The sequence below is a fragment of the Antrostomus carolinensis genome, unplaced genomic scaffold (genome assembly GCF_000700745.2).
Source record: "Antrostomus carolinensis isolate BGI_N321 unplaced genomic scaffold, ASM70074v2 scaffold9145, whole genome shotgun sequence".
Classification (NCBI taxonomy): Eukaryota; Metazoa; Chordata; class Aves; order Caprimulgiformes; family Caprimulgidae; genus Antrostomus; species Antrostomus carolinensis.
In genome coordinates this window covers 51,906-72,679 of record NW_010318395.1, presented here as the reverse complement: position 1 = coordinate 72,679, position 20,774 = coordinate 51,906, and the positions used below count along the sequence as shown (strand labels likewise).

General features: G+C 43.5%; 1 protein-coding gene across 1 annotated transcript in view; it reads left to right on the top strand.

Annotated features, from left to right (window-relative positions):
* The first annotated feature begins 798 nt into the window (after positions 1 to 798).
* TTBK1 (tau tubulin kinase 1) overlaps positions 799 to 20,774 on the top strand; it is a 38,087-nt gene continuing 18,111 nt past the window's right edge. The window contains exons 1-5 of the mRNA XM_029085173.1: positions 799 to 950; positions 1,890 to 2,109; positions 5,789 to 5,964; positions 8,681 to 9,239; positions 17,623 to 17,646. Coding sequence (XP_028941006.1) covers positions 802 to 950; positions 1,890 to 2,109; positions 5,789 to 5,964; positions 8,681 to 9,239; positions 17,623 to 17,646 — 1,128 coding nt within the window. The 5' untranslated portion in view covers positions 799 to 801. The remainder of the gene's footprint in view (positions 951 to 1,889; positions 2,110 to 5,788; positions 5,965 to 8,680; positions 9,240 to 17,622; positions 17,647 to 20,774) is intronic.

Here is a 20,774-nt window from a genome sequence, read left to right as displayed (position 1 = left end):
GTAGGATTTAGGCTGAATCCTCTCAATTTTGCACTGTTTAGCTGAATAATTTTATTAGAAATGGAGAACCTCATAGACAGCTGTGTTGACCTATAGCATCCAATTTCGCTTTGACAGCAGAACATCAATTTCCCTGGTTAGCACACTGATGCATGGAGCACTGTTACCAGTAGTTTCATTTTCCCCTAAAGAATATCTGTTCTTAGAAAGCAACAAGCATAAACCATGTTAGTGTGAGCACTTGTACCTGCCATCCTATAAACAAAATTGTATCATCCCTGTATCATCAGTTTTACTTTCTTCTGCAGCCAAAGGTGACACGCCACATTGTGTATAAGCATAACACAGGACTCCCAACCAAGCTGCATTTGAGCCAGACTCTACAATGAGTCTGTATCCTGGAACTGTGTTTTCCTGTTGTGTTTATGTCTTCTGGCAGCCCTTGAACTCTACGTATCAAATGTACTATTCTGCTTATATCTAGTCTACAGGAAAGCTGAGCTCAAGTTAAGGCTTTAGGGTTAGAGTAACAAGCCAACTGCAAGATTTCATCAAATCAGTGTCAAAATGTTGTATGCACTTCTTTTGTAGATTTAAAGAAATTTTAGTTACCAAGCCAAAACCAGCCTGAGAAACAACTGATACAATTTTATGACATTTGCTTTCATTTCTTGGTCCCTTTTGCAGGCAAGATGGAGATTATAAGATGCACTTTGTCCTCATGCTCATACTTGATTTTTTGTGAAAGCCACCCTCAGCTACTTAACACAAATTGTTTTTATAAATTTATTCCAGCTAATCATGTCCGTTTTTGAGAACAGCATGAAAGAAAGAGGCATCACTGAAAATGAAGCCTTTGACTGGGAGAAGGCTGGTACAGATATCTTGTTGTCCACTAGCACCTCTACTCCACCACAGCAAAACACCAGGCAAACAGCAGCCATGTTTGGGTGAGTATTGCAGTTACCCCGGTCAGACTATGGACATCCTCAGCAATAAGCTCAGTAACAAGTTCAATTTTGAAAAATTTCAAGGCCTTTATGGCAGCCACCACTTGATTTGGCTTTATATATATTAAAACATATCTAAGGTGGTGGAACTTGGTTTCAGGCCCTTGCTGTCCTGCAAACACATTTTCTACTGGGAGTTGAAATTGAAGTCTCATTAAAGGATGTCTGGAGACCTTTGGCCAGGATCGATAGAGCCTATATGTCTCCATATTTTGCATATTGTGTGGCACACATGGCTGGAGCTTCCGTGAGAGCACCTGCTGTGAGGCAGTTCTTGCCTTGCTGTGGGGTTGGTTTGTGATTGATAGTGAGCTGACCACAGCAGAGTGCATGCACTGGTCATGCCTTGAACACGGCTCCTTGACCTTTACAGGGTGTTGCATGTGCTGGTGCAAAGGTACAGGGATTGGTGCTCAGAAGTGGAAATGAGTCCAAACAAAATTTGGTAAGGCTTAGTTCACTGGTCTGCTTTTGAGGGGGCTGACATTAAGCGATAACAATAATCTTTATTAATATTATAGAAGGTAAAAACTTAATATTATAGAAGATAAGAGCTATAAGGCTCATTTCCTCATGCAAACAGGGGAAGTTTTTTCTGAGGTAAATTTTGTGTAATGGGCACTTCTGAAGAAGTTTGCAGCCTGCCTGTCAAGGGTCTCAAGATGCTCTCACTGATCTGTCCCGCTGTCTTTGTGACTATATGTTAGGTGGAATCTTCCTGTTCTGTTTCAGGTTGTCATATCTGGGATAATGCTGCACTGACTGTTTTTTCAACATAGTGAAACTGTAAAAGCTGCTAAGGAATTTCGGTGGGATGGTGTGATAGGCCTCCTTCTTTAAGTACTAATAATTTTACCTTTCTTCTTGTCTCTTCCATAGGGTGGTTAACGTCACTCCGGTACCTGGGGACTTGCTTCGTGAGAACACTGAGGATGTCCTACAGGGTGAACATCTGAGTGATCAAGAGAATGCTCCTCCCATCCTGCCAGGCCGGCCAGCAGAAGGTCTTGGTCAGGCTCCAAACACTGCTTTCAATGAGGGTGAAGTTTGGGAAGAGACAGATGTGAATCGCAACAAACTCAGGATCAGCATCAGCAAAGTAAAGAACATTTATTTACTTTTCTCCTGAGGCTGTTGGATTTAGGGCAATAGATTCACAGACTGCTAGAAGCCACCCAGATCCACTGATGTAGCATCCTACATAATGCAGCCCCAAAAGCAGTGTGGAATTTCCTTGTGGAAATGGGAACTGACAATTTTTTCACAGAGTAAAGGCCATTGGGATTAATTTGGGTCTTTATGCAAATGACATTTTGGGAGCTAATAATGCTAGAGTGAATCTGTCGTACAATCATATCATTATCTAGGATCTTGATACGTCAAGCAATGGAAGTGTAGTGCTTTCATACCTGATATACAATATCAGAAATGCCTCAAGTTTAGAAATTATAAACTGAAATTTTATTGTGTCCTAACCTCTTGGGTAAATATATCTCATCAGAGATGTCTTCATAAGCCATCTTTTTCTACTTCTTGAATCACCACTAATTTTTCTTTTCCAATTTTTTCTTTCCTTTCTAAGTGTAGCACAATCTGTAAAGAGCATCTAATGATGGTTTCACCCCTGTGAAGAGTGAGAGAAGCTATCACTTAATATTCTCGTATTTCTGCATTCCAAGATCATATTAGACTTTTTAACTTGTATAAAGTCTATACTTCCGTTCTTTTTCCTCATAAACCCTGAGCTGTTTCTCAGTACTTTCTTATAAATGTTACCTAAATTCTTGGAGGCATCCCCATTGAATGATGTTTCCATAGTAAATATTTAGTATGGGAATCTACCAGTTAGTTTGTTTATTAGATCAACTTACATATTGTAAGTAAATTAGTATTTGTTGTATTGATCTCAGTTCTTATTTAAAAATCAGAATGTCACATGGCATGACATCAGATACATACAGAATCTGCCAACAGAGAAGCCTTCATCAAACAAACTTCAAACATTATCAGGGCATGTCAGATTCACTTCACAAACCTGTCTTTTATGGATATTCGTGAACTAGCATGTTAAATCTACCAGTCTCTGGGTCTGACCAGAATTCAGTTCAGTCTCTACTGGCACAAAGTTAGCCCTTTTTTCAGCTCTCTAGGTATCTCTACAGTCCTTAGTCTTATTAGAAAACGTTATTCATGGACAAGAAATAATCTCATCTAACTTGCTTATAATTCTCTAATGCAAATATTTTGGATCAACACGTTATTTGTGTGGATCATTACCAGCAGCATTCCACAATACTGAGAATTATTAACCAAGTTCAGGTCATTTCTTCATCTCTTATTGGTAAACTGTGTGCATTCCCAGAAGTTCTTATTTAAAGGCACGTGAAATAAAAAAAGCCTGGTAGAGTGGGACAGTTCTGTTACCACAACATACAAAAAAAAGAGTATTACAGAAAAATCCAGGTAACTCCTATGTGTTTTTCTGTTCCTTTGAACCATGAGGTGCCTTGATGCTCTTCAGTCAGACTGAAATGTGGACAAAGGAGTCCTAAATGTCCTTTCTGCCTGCTAGTTGTACTTCATGTCTTAGGTACCCAGCACTGTCATTCACAAGGCCTATCATAACAGCAGCCAGAGGCAGGAGAGGTTTCAAGATCCACAGCATGACCAGGTGACTCTCCTGCCAAGAGATGTGCTATTTCTTGTCAGTTTACTGGCAAAGGAGCTCAGGGAGATACTCAGCGTGGTAATGAGCACTTCAGTTCTGACAAGCTCTGTAGCTACGCAGCAGTCTGTGAAACAGAGCCCAGGGCATCATGCTCTCCAAAGCTAAAGAAGTCTGTCCTTTGTCTCTATGCAGGTTGTTATCTTTAGTCTGACTCTTGCCTGTCCTTTTGCTCTGCTAGGCTTATTGTCTTTAGTCTGACTGTTCTCTGAGGGAGTAGCTGTTTTCATTTAAGTCACAGTCACCACACTGAGGAAAAAAAAGGAGGCTGCAGATTCGATATGTAAGGGCACAGCTTCACTTCCGCTCGTAATCCCAGGCCTCCCTTGTGTCTTCCAGAACTGCAAGGGCAGCTGGTGTGTGAAACACCCTTCTGCTGTTCACAGCTTCACCACCCTTCATCTTTGAGTCTTGGAGCACTATAAGTAATTCTGCCTCTCCCTGTCTTGCTCTTTGTATTTAGGTGATGAGTAGATCTTGCCATGTTTTTTCTCCCCACTACCTCTCTAAGGCCATCCTTACTTCTCTGTTCACACAGTTCAGATCTCCTTCTGTCCCACTTCTCCCATTTCTGTGCTAGGGACACTTTCCTTCCTTACTGTCACTGATGTTTCTAAATCCTTCTTCTTGTTTTCCTTCTGCTGGATCAAAGTTCTCATTCTGTGTTTTTTCCAGAAGCCTCCCTTCTTGCCCACACCCTCCCCTACTTCTCTGCTCTTGGATCTTACCAAGTTGCCTTTTACCCTACAGTTACATCAGCACTTGGCTCCTTTCACAAACACATTTGACCTCCCTTTGTCACTAACCTTCTCCTCGCTGGAATGGATTACAGATTAAATCATTATCATCCATTCTACTTTTCCTATGATGCCTGAAAGTTCTCCTCCACTCTCCCTAGCTGCAAAGGCTCCTTAGTTATGCATTCCAAACCCAGCCTGGATGGTTTAGATCTGCTAATTTACAGACACTGACTGACATGCTGTATACACAGGACATGCACAAAGGCATTTTACTGAAAAGCCTGCTTACATTCAGAGCCTGTGGCATTGTAGAGGACAAGCGAGTGTAGGGCATGCTGCAGAGAAGGGTAAACACTTCTCTGTGTATTTCTCAAAATACTAGGAACTTGCACTGGCACCTCAATGCACATCCCCACACAGGGGTAGTGTGTAGCAGCTGATGTTGTATGGCTGGCAGCACAACAGGGTTGAATGCAAATCCTAGACTGCTGTTGTAGCCCTTGGACCATTTTGCCTCTTTGCTTTTGGCTAAGCAGGTCTTCTCTTTCAAAGGGAAGAGCACAGTGGAAGGCAGAAGGTGTTATAGTCACCTACTTTTGTTCCTCTGTCTGCTGCTAAATTAAAAAAAAAAAAAAGTCAAATTCACTGAGGCCACATGAAAACAGAAAATATGTACTGGTAGAGTATGAACACTTAATGCTCACAAGTGTCCATGAGCATGTTCAGGTCCCTGCAGAACCTTGGGTAGGTGGAAAGCTCTTACAAATATTATGGTTGAGTATATGTCCTGGAGGACTTTGTTTAGAGGACCAAGATTTAAAAAAAAAACAAAAAACCCCCCAAAAATTAGAAGGTGGCTTAGTCATATCAAGTTCATCAGAAGTAAAAGTATGTACATTGCAATATAATACATGGACCCTGCACAGATGAATATTGACAAACAAGGGCTCTTAGACTTAGAGTCATAGAATCATAGAATGGCTTGGATTGGAAGGGACCCCCATCTTGGATAAGCACTTAGGGTTTGTGTGTGCAGTAGGTTAGCCCATGATAACTCCTTTAGATCAACTATTCAGGGTAATTGAAATGCCAAGGCAACCTTGTAAAGATATTTAAATTTATTTAAAATCATACCTTCTTAACACTAGAGAATTGCCTGGGCATATAGGCCCTTGTATTCCTTCAAATACTGCTTGTGTGGATTGTGAAACAGCTGAAACTGTATCCTGGAAGAAAGCACAGAGCAACAGTGAAGGATGGGAAATCAATGTATTTGGTCAAGTTTTGAGGTTCTCTGTGTTTACCCCCTGCAGACTCAGTGCATGGTGGAAGAGGAGCAGAGAAATGGTGTCTGCCCCAGTTCCCCTGTCCGAGTGCCTCCGGAGTCCCCTACCACGCAAGTGCGCTCCCTGAGATACCGCCGTGTGAACAGCCCTGAGTCAGAACGCCTCTCTACTGCTGATGGCAAAGCAGATCTACACGAAAGAAGGTTTGCTCACCCTCTGTAGCCTCCTACAGCTTTTAGCAATGTCTTGAGGATTGACTGTTGAGACTAACCTAATCATTAGATCAGCAGGCACTGGAAGTTTGTTTCTGGGTGGACGTGTTCATGGGCTTTATGATCTTTCTGATGAGACACTCATGTCTGTTAATAAGGAGAATTAGTGGGAATAATTGTCATCCTGTCCTTGGGTGGGAAGAACTCCACAGATGGAAGGAGGGACATTTGTCAGAAGGAAGGCAAAGTATCAGATCAGAGATAATGTAAACAGTCACAAAGCTTTTGGCTGGCCTGAGGTGGGAGGGATGCATGTGTGTATTCTGGGAGCTAGCTGGCAGATCCTGATCAGATGGGTTTCATTATTTCACTATTTTTAATTAATAGTCATAATAGTATTCATTTTTCAGCATATAGCATTGCACTTGTTTGCATGTGAGAAGTACACATTACACCCTGATTTTGAGGGTAATAGGAATACCTTCTCTCAGATCCACAGCAAAGAAATAAACAAAAGAACAAGAATAATAAAAATAATGAAAAGAAGCCTTTTAAAGTGTTGTGTGCTGGAGAACACATATTACAAGATATAAGCACTTGGTTCTGGTAACCCCCTTCATGTCCTTTGTTACTCTGTCTTCCTCTTCCCATTAAAAGTCAGGGTAGGGACTGACTGTGGTTACAGGACATACTGGTGAAATGGTCCTTCTAAAAGAGACAGGACTTCTCAGAGAAAATATGACAGATTTCAGCTGAGAGGAATAGTCACAAGGAGACAGTAGCTGGGAATGAAGTAGGATCAGAAAGAAGTAGAGAGAGGGTGAACCTCTAACACTACCCCCAGTTCGTTAGGTCCTGTTTTATACTGGGTGGCTGCAGGAAGCTGTGATGCTTCTCTGTAATTTGTGAAAGATTGTTTGTGTTACTATTAATAATTTAGGGTTTGAACAACAAATCCTGAGTCTTGCTAGCTTTTCTTTTCCTTGCTTGGAGGAAAGGCTCTTTAAAATAGGAAGGGAAAAAAGCCATTTGTAACAGTCAGCAACACTGGTCCTGTATATTCACTAAATGCTTTTAACTCTTTCCTTTGTTTCTCCCAGTCTTGCTTGTCTACTTAGCGTCCTGCTAACTTAATACAGAAAATGTGTGTTATCCAAAGCGCATCCCTTTCTCCTGCTTTTTTCCCCTCAGCTCCTGTTTTTAAAATGAAGATCTTTTTTCATCTTCTCAATAGCCTGCACCAAATATGGTGCAAATACAATTCCACTCTGACACACAGTCTTCTCTTTATTCTGTTGTCATCTTTTCACAACACAGACCTGACTCCCAGCACTGGGAAATTCTTCTGGCTTTCTGGAATAAATTCTTTCTTTCCATGAGTCTCCCCTCTGCTGGGGAATGGATTAAGACATTGGTTAAATTCAGAGTTTCTTTTATTTTTTAGCAACAACTCTTTAAAATCCAGTTCTTCTTTACACACACACAGTTTAGGCCATTTTTCATTCTTTCTTTGCATACTTAGTGTTCCTTATCTACAATAAGATATTTTTAATACTTTAACAAATACAGCCTTGCTTCTTTCAGACCCATCAGATGTCTTTTGTTGAGATCTTTGTTTTTGCTCACAACTTCCTTTACATCAGCCTTTGGTTCACCTTCTCTAATTCCCCTTTCTTCATAAAGTTTTTTCAGTTTTGCTTGTAATTCTTTCCATCTCAGCTCTAACCCTCCACTCTGTTAAAGATTTTGCTTAGCAACCCTCCCCCAATGGTCAGTCATTTCTCTGTTTCACCTCATGCTTTCTCACACATGGAAGGCTTTTCCCAGAAGAGTCTGCAAGGCTCCTGTGTGGTTCTTGTTGAAATCCTTTTGTAAAACACACTGCAGCTAACTAAATCTGGGCAGCAGACACTCTGGCATTGTGCAGCAAGCTGCTAGCTTCTGATAGACAGAAAAGCAAATCAAGCAGCAGGTGCAGGACAACTGAGGAGCGTGGATCATAACACTGTGGAGCAGAAAGACAGAAGTGCTACTGGCTTTTCCAACTGAGATGCTTTCAGGGCTTCTTTGAAAGGTATTTCAGCTTGCAGAAGCTGCTGCTATTTAGACTGTGAGCCACTGAACATTATAATACCCTTTGTGAAAGGATGCTTGCCATATTTCCTTCCTGCTCCTCCAAAGTATTTTGGGGTCAGCTATGCACAGTGGGATCAAAAATTCTCTGTCTTTGAAGAGCTCATGTGGCCACCTTAGAGGCCTCAGTGACCACTATAGAGATAGCACAGAGCAGCTGAAAAGGTTATAGGAGTCCAGCAGAGACACTGTTAAGTCAGACAGGAGTTTTAGGGGTGGTTTGGTTTTAGTTTGAGGTTTTTGGTTTGGTTTGGTTTGGTTTTTTTTTTTCACAAACCAGTAGAACATACCAACGTGGAAAAACTATATTGGTGGTGTTGGGGAAAACCGGTTATCATCCTGTCATCTACAAGGAAGAGAGATGCTGAATTGGCTGTCATACTGAAGCACTTTAGGGGGAACATTTTTATGCCATTGTAGGTTCTGAAGAAATATTTTTGCTTAAGCCTGTCTTTTCTGAAGTGTACCAAGAAATGAGTGAGAAGGACTACATGAGTTTTCTCTCAACTCGTATGATCCCTAACGTTAACCACAAACCTGATGTATTTTTAATGGCTTCATGTCCTGTCTTTAGATCTCGAATGGATTTACCTGGCTCTCCGTCACGGCTTGTATGCTCCTCCCAGCCAGCCCAGATGCTGTCCATTGATACTGGCCAGGCTGACCGGCAGGCAAGTGGTAGGATGGATGTGTCTGCTTCAGTGGAACATGAAGCCCTCAGCAACGCTTTCCGCTCAGTGCCACTTGCAGAGGAGGAGGACTTTGATAGCAAGGAGTGGGTTATCATTGATAAAGAGACAGAGCTGAAGGACTTTCACCCAGGCGCTGAGCCAAGCACCTCTGGAACCACGGATGAGGAGCCTGAGGAACTAAGACCTATTGAAGAGGGTGAGGAGAGGAGGCGCTTGGGGGCAGATGCTGCAGTCAGGCCGAAGACGCATGATGGGCGAAGTCGGGGTATGCAGCCTGTGACTGAGGAGGACAGTTCCCACAGACATGAAGGACCTTCTCAAACAGTATCTGACAGTAGACACGAACAGCAGACAGGAAGTCCAGCCCACTCTCCCCTACATTCAGCACCAGCTCTCCGACAAAGGAGACGAGAATCTGAACCTACTGGCCCTCAGAGACAGGTAAGATCCCTGGGTCTGTGTCTTGTTGCCTAGCATAGCATCATCTTAGGAAACCTCAACTGTGCTGGAGAAGTCTGTGATTCCAAGTGTGGATGCTCTTGTGAAACTCTTTCTGACGGTGCTTACAAATGTGAACACCTTGAAAGTGCTCCCTATAGCTAGTAACATTGTCCCTTCCTAAGGTCACACTGTTATCAAGATCACTCAGCCATTTTGTCACAGGGACAAGAAGAGAGCACAGCTGTGGTTGTGGGTATCTTTAATCAGTTTTCTTAGTGCTCTCCCATGGTGTTTTGTTAATAACTGCTTAGTTGTATGGAGGTGTCACTAGCAAATCTTCTCCATGTAGTTTCCCAGCAGCAACGGCAGTGTGTGGCAAGAGAACGCCTTCTGATCTTATCACACATCAGCACTGGGCAGGCCTGCAGCAGTGCAGATCATAAAATAACTCCCTGAAATTAAACTTTCTTCTAAATACCTAATAAAAAACTCAGAGTAACCAACCAGCACACACATCCCATCAACCTGACTTCAGAGACTGGCATCGTTGTTACGAGGTATTTACTCACAGAAATGTTCTTTAACTGCTGTGTTTTTTCCAGATAGTTATAGAGGGATTTTTACTTTTGATTTTGCTTTTTTTCTGTAGTCCTCTGAAGATACAAAGAAGTTCAGTTTCTAGTGGAAGTTAATTTATTAGATTACCTTGATAAACATGATATACTGTTAGGCTCAGAGTTCCTCTGTCATATCTAATCTTCATTTCTCAGACATTCAGAAGAAAGCTGTCTCAGAGTGTTCACTGCAAGAGACAATAAAATTGTTCTCCTGAGGGCTTTTGGTATTTGTATGCTAATGAAGATCTTTCATGCACGTGGGATCCGTAAGTGCAGCAAAGAGCAGGCGAGTTTCAGGTCATGTACACAGTGATACCCTCCTACAGCAGGTGTTCATACAGTCTGCTTGTTACCCTCTGGAAGATGGTAACTCCATCTCCCATTGCCTCTTGAGTTTATTCTCTAAGGGAGTGTTCACTGGACTGGAGCATGTTAAAAGAACATCCTTCCATTCAGGCCTTGCCTACATTCTTCTCTTCTCTGGATCCCAGTGAGGTACAGGAAAAAAAGGACTGTTAGTTTTGGCGGCAAAACAAGAATGATACAAAAAACTGTATAAAAAGAATCAAACCAAATCCTTGCCTGCCAGGCAAGGTATTCCTTGCTAAGGTGTGTGAAGCTGCAGCATTTACAGGAGGGATAGAAATACTGACAGCAGGGACTAGTGGAACTGTCCTGCTGAGCATGGCATAGTAGCAGTATGTGCTTCTCATGGAGGATGCATCCACTTGCAATGTTCTGAGGTGGGGGTGTTTGCTGTATAAAGCTGGTATGTTGAATGCCCCGGATAGCTAGAGATTGCATAGGCGAGATCGGCAGAGTTGGAAGGGTCTGTGTCTGAATTTACTCTGTCTGTACACTTACTAGGCTGGGCAGTACAAGATGTGCAAGATCTGCAGATCTGCAAGATGCCATGAACATGGCAAGAGCCAGCTGGTGAGAACTAGCAGGGACACTTCACTGACATATGTAATGTAGCTAAAGAATGCTGGAGGTGACTTCTTGGCCATAGCACCTAATACTGCTGTGTGAAATGACTGGGGGAGTTGAGTATGATGCTGTATGAGGGCTGCTTATCACTGCACGGTGATACTTAAAGGGCAGGCAAAAAGGGTAAATTAATGGGATTGTGGATGATCACTGCTAATATGTTAGACAGCCTTGGTTCTCCAGTAGACTGAGCAATTTTTTGCTCCTGTGTTCAGAAACACCCTCTAGTTACTTCTGGGCCTAGCTTCGTACATACAGACCAACACTGGAGTTGTTTGGCTGGCCAGGATTTAATTGTGCTTCCTTTGATGTCTGGGTTCTTCCGTTGCCTCTATATACACAGCTTTGCAGTGACATTCATATCTTTCCGTTTGCTGTCACAAAACCAACTGCTAACTCTCAAAGGAAAAATGACTTGGTGCCTAAAGGAAAGCAAAAGCCTGTTCTCCTTTAGGTACAGCACAGATGGAGGGACAGTTGATTTGGATGCTAATAAGAAGTTGACCAAGGACTTAACTAATGAAAATACTGAAGGCCTCACTAGCAGTGACAGATGGTTCCTATAGCTCAGGCTTGGGCTTTCTCTGGGTTTGATTGAAGCTGTGATTGATTAGATTGTGTTTATGTGTGTGTGGTGGTCATAGGCCTTGTACTGATTTAGAACTTCATTCTGGCCTCACAAAAACTGGTGATCATCCATTGGTGTCAGCAGAGTACTGACTGCGAGCAAATGGGTAATCCTTGCTCTAACACTTTCTTCTGTTCCTCCATTCTCTGGCTCCAATATATAAGCCATTACTTGTTACCGGCAAAAAGAAGAGTGACCTCTGGATTATCATAGAATCACAGCATGGTTGAGGTTGGAAGGAATCTCTGGAGATCTTCTAGTCCCACCCTTTTCTCCGAGATGGATCAACTAAAGCGGGTTGCTCAGGACAGTGTCCAAGCAGAATATCTCTGAGGATGGAGACTCTACAACTTCTCTGGACAACTCATTCCAGTATTCAGTCACCCTTATGGTAAAAAAAAAGTTTTTCTTATGTTTAAGTGGAACTTCTTGTATTTCAATTTCTGCTCATTTCTTCTTGTCTTTTCACTGGGCACCACTAAGAAGAGTTTGGATCCATCTTCTTTTTCCCATCAGGTATTTATAAATGTTGATAAGAACCCCTCTGAGCCTTCTCTTCTCCAGACTAAACAGTCTCAGGTCTCTCAGCCTTTTCTCAAATGAGAGGTGCTCCAGTCCCTTCATCATCTTTGTGACCTTCTGCTGGACTATCTCCATTATGTCCATGTCTCTCTTATACCAGGCAGCCCAGAACTGGAAAACAGCACTCCAGATGTGGCCTCACCAGTGCTGAGTAGAAGGGAAGGACAACCTCCCTCAGCCTGCTGGTAACACTCCTCCTAATGCAGCCCAAGTGGCTATTGTCCCTTTTTGCCACAAAGGCAACTTCCTGGCTTGTGTTCAGCTTACTGTCCACCAGGACCTCCAGGTACTCCTCTGTCAAACTGCTTTCCAGACAGTTGGCCCCCAGCATGTACTGTTCCTTGCCAGGTGCGGGACTTTGCACTTTTTTTTGGTTGAACTTCATGCAATTACTTTTTTGCCCATTTCAGCAGCTTATTCAGACACCTCCAAGTATCAGCACAATCCTCTGGTGTGTCAGCCACTCCCCCAGTTTTTTATCACCCATGAACCTGCTGAGGGCACACTCATAGAATCATAGGATGTTGTGAGTTGGAAGGGACCCACAAGCATCATCGAGTCTAACTCATCCAGGTTATTAATGAAGTTGTTAAACAGTAGTGGCCCCAGTATCAACCTCTGGCTGCACCACTAGTGCCTGGCCTCCAGCTGGACTTTGTTTCCCTAAGCACAATGCTTTGAGCCCAGCATCTCAGCCAGTTTTCAGTCCAACTCACTGTCTACTTATCTAGCCCATATTTTATCATTTTGTCTATGAGAATGTTATGGGAGACAGTGTCAACAACCTTACTAAGGTCGAGGTAAACAACCTGCCACCCTGTCATCTCCCCACAGAAAGCTCTCAGGTTCATCAGGCATGATTTCCCCTTCATATATCCTTGCTGAATGCTCTCAGTCACCTTCTTCTCCTTCATATGTTTGTAAATGGCTTCTGGGAAGATTTGCTCCATGCGCTTTCCAGGCTGACCAGCCTGTAGTTTCCTGGGTTATCCTCATTTAGAGCTCAGGTGTTTAGTCAAACATACGAATCTGTTGGAAGAAAGATATTGCAGTGCAAGCGTGAGGGATGGTGCTGTCCTTGTGAAATTGTGTGGGTGTAAGAGGGAGCACAGTTTGAACAGATGCTGCTGTGGGGAAAGTCAAATACAGAGGCGCCTCTGAAGAGCCTGGGGGAATTTCTGACCCAAATACTCTCACATATTAGATACCTCCCAGTTTCAGCTGACAAGAAAACAGCTGCAGTGGAGCGTAGACTACATGAAAAGCCCTGGTATAGAGGGGGAGCAGGTCTGTCATGAAACTCTGTCCTGTTCAAGCCTTTCTGTCTGTGCACCACTCAATGCAGCACTGAGCACCCAGCAAGCTGTTTAACAGAGCTCTTAGGGTTTACTTTAATGTGTGTATTTCAGGAATGTACTAATAAATCTCTGCTTATTTTTTGTGCAGTAATGTGCAGATAAAGCTATAGAAATACCTAAAAATGAGTGGGGAAAAAAAGACTGAACCTACACTTTACATATTAATCCTGATACAGGATTGCTGTTGTTGTTGGAAATCATTTATATCCACACCTAGCAATATAATTTAAAAATCTGTCAAGTTTTAAAATATGCTGAGTAAATTCACTGCCACTTGACAGAGATGGCAACTTACTGCTGCCTTCTGCGTGGGAAAGAAATACAAATGTTCGTACATTTATGAGTTTTAGCAATTACTTCTGACTGTAGGTCTGTGCTCACAGCTATTTCTTGACTCTGAATTTCCCTTGCTGCTAGTGCCACTGGCATTGTACACAATGTTTTGAGACTTGCCTGCCTAAATGCGCCTGTCCAAATGATGTCACATCTAAAAAACACAAGAAAAGTTAAGCAATAGTAGATGATCATATTAACTCTTCCTTACCTGTTCTTGGATATATTCTGCAGAGTTCAGAGAGCATTTTGCTTACACTGTGTCTTATAGTCCCATCTCCCAGAGCCAAGAGTTCATCTTTTAGAAAAGATCCCAATGTGAAGAGGCACTGGAGTATTTCCTCACCAACTTAGCTGTGTAGTTAGAATCACTCTTTAAGAAATCTCCCTTGGTGCTATGTTAGGCCTCTTTTCTCCCACAGCCAGCCTTCCACAGCCAGGAGAATACCACAAATGCACTTATTTAAAGTTGTCCATGTCTTAACCCTGAGAGGGCAGCAGCTGTGGAGCTTATCAGCCCTTCCCAGCCATGCCTCACCATTGGCGTCTTTGCTGAGAGATCACACGAGGATGTTCAGCGTGAAGATGTGTGTTGGCAATACTGTGGGTAAGACAGGAGGCGGTCAGGAGCACGTTGCACCTGGGAGCCCAACTTTACCTATAATCACTGTTTTTCTTATATAGAAAACTGTGCTTAGACCTTCACTGAGCTAAGAAAATACTCTCTGATCTGATGCTGAGCCCACGGGTGCTCCCATGCTCCTGAACTTCACCATTGCCTCATCTGAGGGATGCTATAGTGGTGACATTGCCTGATACCCTTGGGAGCAGCACAGCTGGTCAGGGGACAACCACTTCAACAACCCCAGTAAGCTGTTGTCTTCCTCCATTGATTTGAGTTGGTGGTGATTATTCCTCGGAAAAGGACACAGAGACACAGGAGAGGACCAACTCACAAAAAGGACAGAGCTCTAGCATTTTGGGCGACGTGTACCGCCTCTCTGGTTCATGTGGTGTAGGGCCCTGGGTTGCCCTGAGTCTGTTGCCTGGAGGAGCTCATTTGATTTGCACTGAGGACTGAAAGCTGAGCGGGGCTTTCTCTGGATTATAGTTTGGGCCTGGTGGTCTCTGTGGCCCCAGACACTGGAGCAGCGATGAGGGAAATCCTTGTCACTCCCGGAGTGCTTATAGGCAGCAGGAGGAGAGGACAGAAACTATAGCTTCACCGGCTCTGTGGCAGAAAGAAGAAAAGCTGAGCTGAAATAATCAAGCAATGGGTAGAAGCAAAACACAGCAGGCTCTCAGGTTTATAACCCTGGGCAGAAGAGGAAGGCTTACTCTAGGTGAACCTGCTTTGGCAGGGGGGTTGGACTAGATGATCTCCAGAGGTCCCTTCCAATCCCTACCATTCTGTGACTCTGTGAAAAGGCAGCAGGAAAAATGAGATATGGTGCTGTGTGTCTTGGTTTCCTTACACTTCTACAGCATCATCTGTGGGCTGCCCTGAGGGAACCTGAGGGACCATTTCTCCATGGTGAGAAATGGGCATTTGCAGAAGAGGGGCAGACTCTCATTGCCCCACTCAGTGTAATTCCCCTTGTGCTGTGTGCTTGGTGCCTCTTGTAATTATGTGATTCTTTGACATTCAGCTCCAGCAGCTTCCCTCCACGTGAAAAGATCTTGCCAGCTGATGGAGAAGGATGTGTGTAGAGTTGGCCTCTGTCTCTTACACTCTTCAGATTCAGTGTCCCTGTCCATCCATGTGTTAGGAATAAAGGATCAGCAAAAGGGTGTTACTATAAGAGAAGTAATGCTCACATACGCTTGTTTTTTATATATATATATATAGGTCATAACAATCAAAACCTTAAGCTCAGTAGAATTCCTAATTACATTTTATATCTTTAAAACATATTGAGCTCTATCAACATCACATTTCTCTGGGACATCACATGAGAGGTGTCATACTACTCCTGTCCAAACAGAGCAGAATAGGCCTGACGGACGGTGGTCCAGCCTGATTGCTGCCAAGGGCAGGGGGATAAAAGCGGGCAGCACCTCCAGCACTGGTGGTGTAATTTAAGCATTAGAGCATCAGTGAAGAGAAGTGACATGTGTGTAACTTCAGTTTCAGCCAGGAAGCAGCAATACCTAAGTGTGCTTGCTGGTGGAGTGTTGCAATTTGCCCTTTCGTGGCCTGGGCAAGGTCCTTGGTCCTGTGCTGTAAGGAAGATCCATCTGGGTAGTTGGAGTGATCCTTTTTGATCTGAGAAGTCTTTACCATGTTGGGATGATATATATGTTGGAAATCATACAATATGCTGAGCCCAAACATGGAGCAAAAAGTAATAATAAGAATTCCAGTATACCTAGTTGTCCACCCAGGACTGAATTTCTGCCCCACCTACACAAAAAAGACATGGTTGTCTATTTGAGAAATTAGAGCTGCTGTCTAGAATTTGTCTCTCTCAGATACTCTGTATGACAGCATTACAGCATTATGATTATTATCTGAGAGTCTGGTCTGTGCAGTAATGTGCAGTACATTTAGAAGTGTGAATAATTGTTTTTCACATTTAATGCCCACCATAAGCTGAGTAGTTCTCAGACACTTATGAAGATAAGATACCTGCCTCAAAGGCACTGCAAAGATACTGAAGGTGACAGGAGAGAGATGAGATCTCATATCATTAGCAAGGGCAACATCTCTAGTAAGGTAAGGAGAGCAATGTTGGCTTAAGAAAATACAATATTGCCTTTTCATGTTTCCCAATTACATTTTGAAACCTGCAGAGACTTTCTGAAAATAAATGCAGCACAAGAAAGGGAATGGATTTGAAAGGAAAAGTGTAATTCCAGGAAAAATGGTCTGGTTTTGGAAATTGAGGTTGCTGACCCCTGTGAAAGCTCTAGTTTCATAGCAGAGGTAGAAAGGGGAGGGAGGGCTTAGCATTTCCAGGGTGAAGAATCTGAAGCAGTTCCCATAATGCCTCTCCTCTTCCATTCAGTGCATAAAGAGAAGGTAGGGACTGCGATCTCATCCTGGCACAAGCTGTCCTCTGTGAGTATACTGTCCTCCCTGCCCTGGCCATCCCAGGGTCACAGAAGCAGAAAAGTGACCTAAGAGTGCATCATCTCCTCATGTCCTCCCGTGGCTCTGTGTTTTGAATTCTTCACTGAAAGGAGAATTATACTCTGCCTTCCTTCCCAGCTGCTGCCTGCCCTCCGCTTACCAAAACTGGAAGCATTAACGCTCCCCCTGCAGGTACTCTATAATATAAAAGTGTATCGGGAGGCCAGCAGTGTGAGAAAAGGAAAGTCCACTAACAGCCCCCAAAGTTGCCTTTGCAAATCCCTGGCGCAAGTTTTAATCAGACACCTTGAAAGAGCCCCTGCGAATCCCTCGCTTTTAAATACATATAATCATTTTAGCACCAGGTGTTTCACCTTTTCTCATACACGTGGTTTCCAAGTGTGTTCAGAGTTTGTTACCTATATGCAAGATGCATGAATAGCCTAATGACATGTCAAGATGAGTGATGCCAGAGGAACAGAGAGGTGAGACGCGTGGCCTGAAGAGCCAGAGGAGGGGACTGACGTAGCACAGCCTGACACTGCTGGTGTCACTCGTGTCCGCGTGTGGCTGGGGAGAGCGTGGCAGGCCCCCTGTAATGGCAGGCTCCCATAGTGCCCCTAGGATCCCCGGGAATTCGTAGACACGGAGCAGTAAGTAAGGCCCACATAGAGCAAAAGCATTTTTCATCCACCGGCGAAGATGTCTGCAGCATGCGCATCACAAACCAGGGGCGAGTCAAGTCTTTGCCTGACACCTTTTCCTCCACTCTTCTTGGTCTTTTTCAGTTGGAGGAGGACAGGCCTTCTCAGCACTCCCTCCCGAGGTACAGCCCCCTGAGAAGACTGGCGTCCTCCGTTTTCTCCTCCTCAACCCTGGAGACAGAACACTACCCTCACGTTGGTGGCACTTTCATACAGCGCAGCCGTTCGGCGGAGAGCAGCCCTGTGCGCATGCCCCACCGCAGGCACATGCCCCTCACGGCAGGAAACCACAGACTCATGCCTTCCGTCCTCCGCATTTCCAGGTCCCAGCTCCAGCAGGTGTGGGCCCGCTTCACACACAAAACATAGCCTGTTCAGGGAAGCAGCAGCCTCCATAATGCAATAATAGATCCCACCTGCCCACAATGTGTCACCACTTAATGCAATATTGAATCCCAGACAACACTGGCCTAAGGTACTGTAACTTCCAAAGCCCCTGCAACCAGACCCCACAGAGACTGAAAACATCTGCCTTTCTAAACCTCCCAGCAACCTGGGCGAGGGGTGGCAGCGTGGCCGAAGATGAGAACGCAGATGGTGAACGTGTGATGTGTGACAGAGGTGGATGCCAGGGCTCATCTCAGAGACTCGCTCGTGTGTCCTGCAGCCTTGGGGTAGGAAGTGCAGGGCTGCCTCACTGAACACATGCGATCAAGCCACAAACGTTGTCAAATTATGACTGGAGTGGAGAAACCGTGGAGGTATCAGCAAGCCTGACCTTCCCCGGGCAAATCAGTTCAAGCATCTTTGTTGGTATCTTACACTGGGCCAAATCTGTAGGTGGTTTTACTTCATCTAGATATAGGCAGACTCCCACTGGAAGCTCACCTGAGGCAGGACCTCAGGATTTGTCCCTCTTGTGGAGTTACGATCATGTATCTCTTTGTTGTTTTGGCTTTGGAAATCTCCTTGCTTTTGTTGCAGTTTGGTTTCCATACAGTGACCACATACTTCTGTCTCTCTGGTTTTGCCTCTGTTACATGACAGTGGACCTGTTTGTCTGCTCTCCACTCCTAAGCTGCTCCAAATCCACTTGCCTTTCCCCAGAGGCGCTGACTGTAAAGAGTTGGATAGCAAGGATTTTCTTACTGATCCAACTATATATTATGCTGTTTCTAAATTCCAGAAATTTTAGCCACCTGCAGCTTTTCAGTGGCAGAGCAGTCCTGCTTCTTGGCCTTGCTTGGAAATGCCTGTGATAACAGATCTCACTTGAGAAATAAACTGGCCTCAGCACTTGGTATACAGAGCCCCTGGAGCCCTTGTCTAAAACTGTCTTGAATCTCAGAGGAACAGGGAGATCAAAGTTAATTTAAATTGTCATAAGTATCCTTATTTCCTGGGTTTGAGGGTTGTATTGCCCTTCTCAGAACAGCTGCAGTGCAGAACACCAGGAAGGCTGTATGCAGACCTGCTGTAGTTAAATGAATGTAGTAAATGTCTTCTATTGAAATGAGCCTTTGGTCCAGTCTTCTGGGAGAAGAGGCAGAATGGATGTTAAGGTTAAGGAAGAAGGGGTCATTGCTGGTGCTCAGGGCTTTAGGAAAGTGGAAGTCCAAAGTAAAATACTCCGCAGAAAGTATAAAAGCATAGGATGCAGACAAGAAAACATATAGAAAGCTCAGGCAGATGTGAAAATGGCATGGGCCAAGTATGGGTGTTGGAAGAAAGTTGTGATACAGAGCTATTAGTGCCTAGGTAGAGTGTTTTCAGTGGAGTTACAATGGGTGCTTCTTTCCAGATATTGATTTCTGTAGATATACCTGCCCTGCCTGAGGCTCCCTTAATATCATATTCATCCTTCTATAAGCAATTTCAGACAGTGCAACCCCAGACGGGGTGGGTGGTGTTTTCTGAAGCTCATAGGACCTGGCCTGGTGGGTCTGCATGCTGCAGGATATGCTCAGGCATGCCCTCAGAGCATCCTAGGGATGGAGGAAACAACACGCCCTCCTTGAGAAGATTCAGTGTAGGCATGACCAGTCTCTTCCCACAGTCATTTTTGGATCAGTGACGTCAATTTCTTTTGATTTACCACAAGAACATGAGTGAACAGGACACTTTACTGCCTAGCCAAATTTTTTATCTGCAATTTGTTGATCAATTTTATTTTTTAAAAAGGCATTGGGCATTGCTAGAAATACGTGGACTGAATTAACCAGTAGCCTAATCCTATTTGGCAGTTCTGTTCTTGTCAAGCACAGAAACCAGAAAGAGCAGGGCTTTGCTTTTTTCAAAGTGACATGAGAAGGGATTATTTCCTTGAGTAGACTCTGCTCTGATGTTATTTTTTCCACATTCAGTAGAGACTTTAATAGAAGAGCAAATTCCTGAGAAAACTGAATTTGTGAAAAAAGTAGATTTCAAATCAGTAGCTCTTAAAATTTTTTAGTTCATAGTCTAAAACACTGATGTTCACTTTTCAAGGTCAATTTTAGGAACACAAATTTCTATTCTTCTAATTTTTTAAAAAAAATTTTTAGTTTTGCCAGTGAGAAAAGGGAACAAACAGAATAACTGGGTGTTTATAAATGCTAACCTACCTATTTCAGAAAAAAACAATGACCAGCTGATAAGTAGCTCCATACATAAAATTTAAAGGGCAGTAATCTATCTGATGCTACTTATCATGGTTGTATATAGAACTGTTCTTGCCAAGGAAACTTGAAACTGTTCTTCCAAATTCAAAAGTCTGATTGAAAAAGATAGTTGATTTATATAGACTTCAGTAAGACTTTCTCCTAGTTAAAATTATTAATAAATTGAAAACCAACTAACCAAACAAAATATGTTTATATGTTGGTATCTTTTACAAGTGGGGAATGTTTCTCATTAGGACTTCTCATCTCCTGCCCTTAGCTCAGCACTATTCCATGCCTTTAGTGGCTGTCAAGAAGAAAAAAGAAATCACTGAGGAGAAAGTTTGCAGTGACAGGAAGATGGGTGGCTTGATGAAATAACACTGACAGGCCAGCTCAGCAGAAGGATCTGGATCCCTTGATAAGTTGCTTGCATTCACACTAATTACTGCATTCAGCCAGGGACAAGGTCATGTTTCGAGTATGAAGAATATAGGTCACACACACAGAGTGGGAGAAACTGTGCCCTGGAAGGTGCTGTCTCCCAAAATGAGGTGGGAGTTAGGGGAAATACTTAACTGCATGTAAGTTCTCATTATGCTGCTATAGCA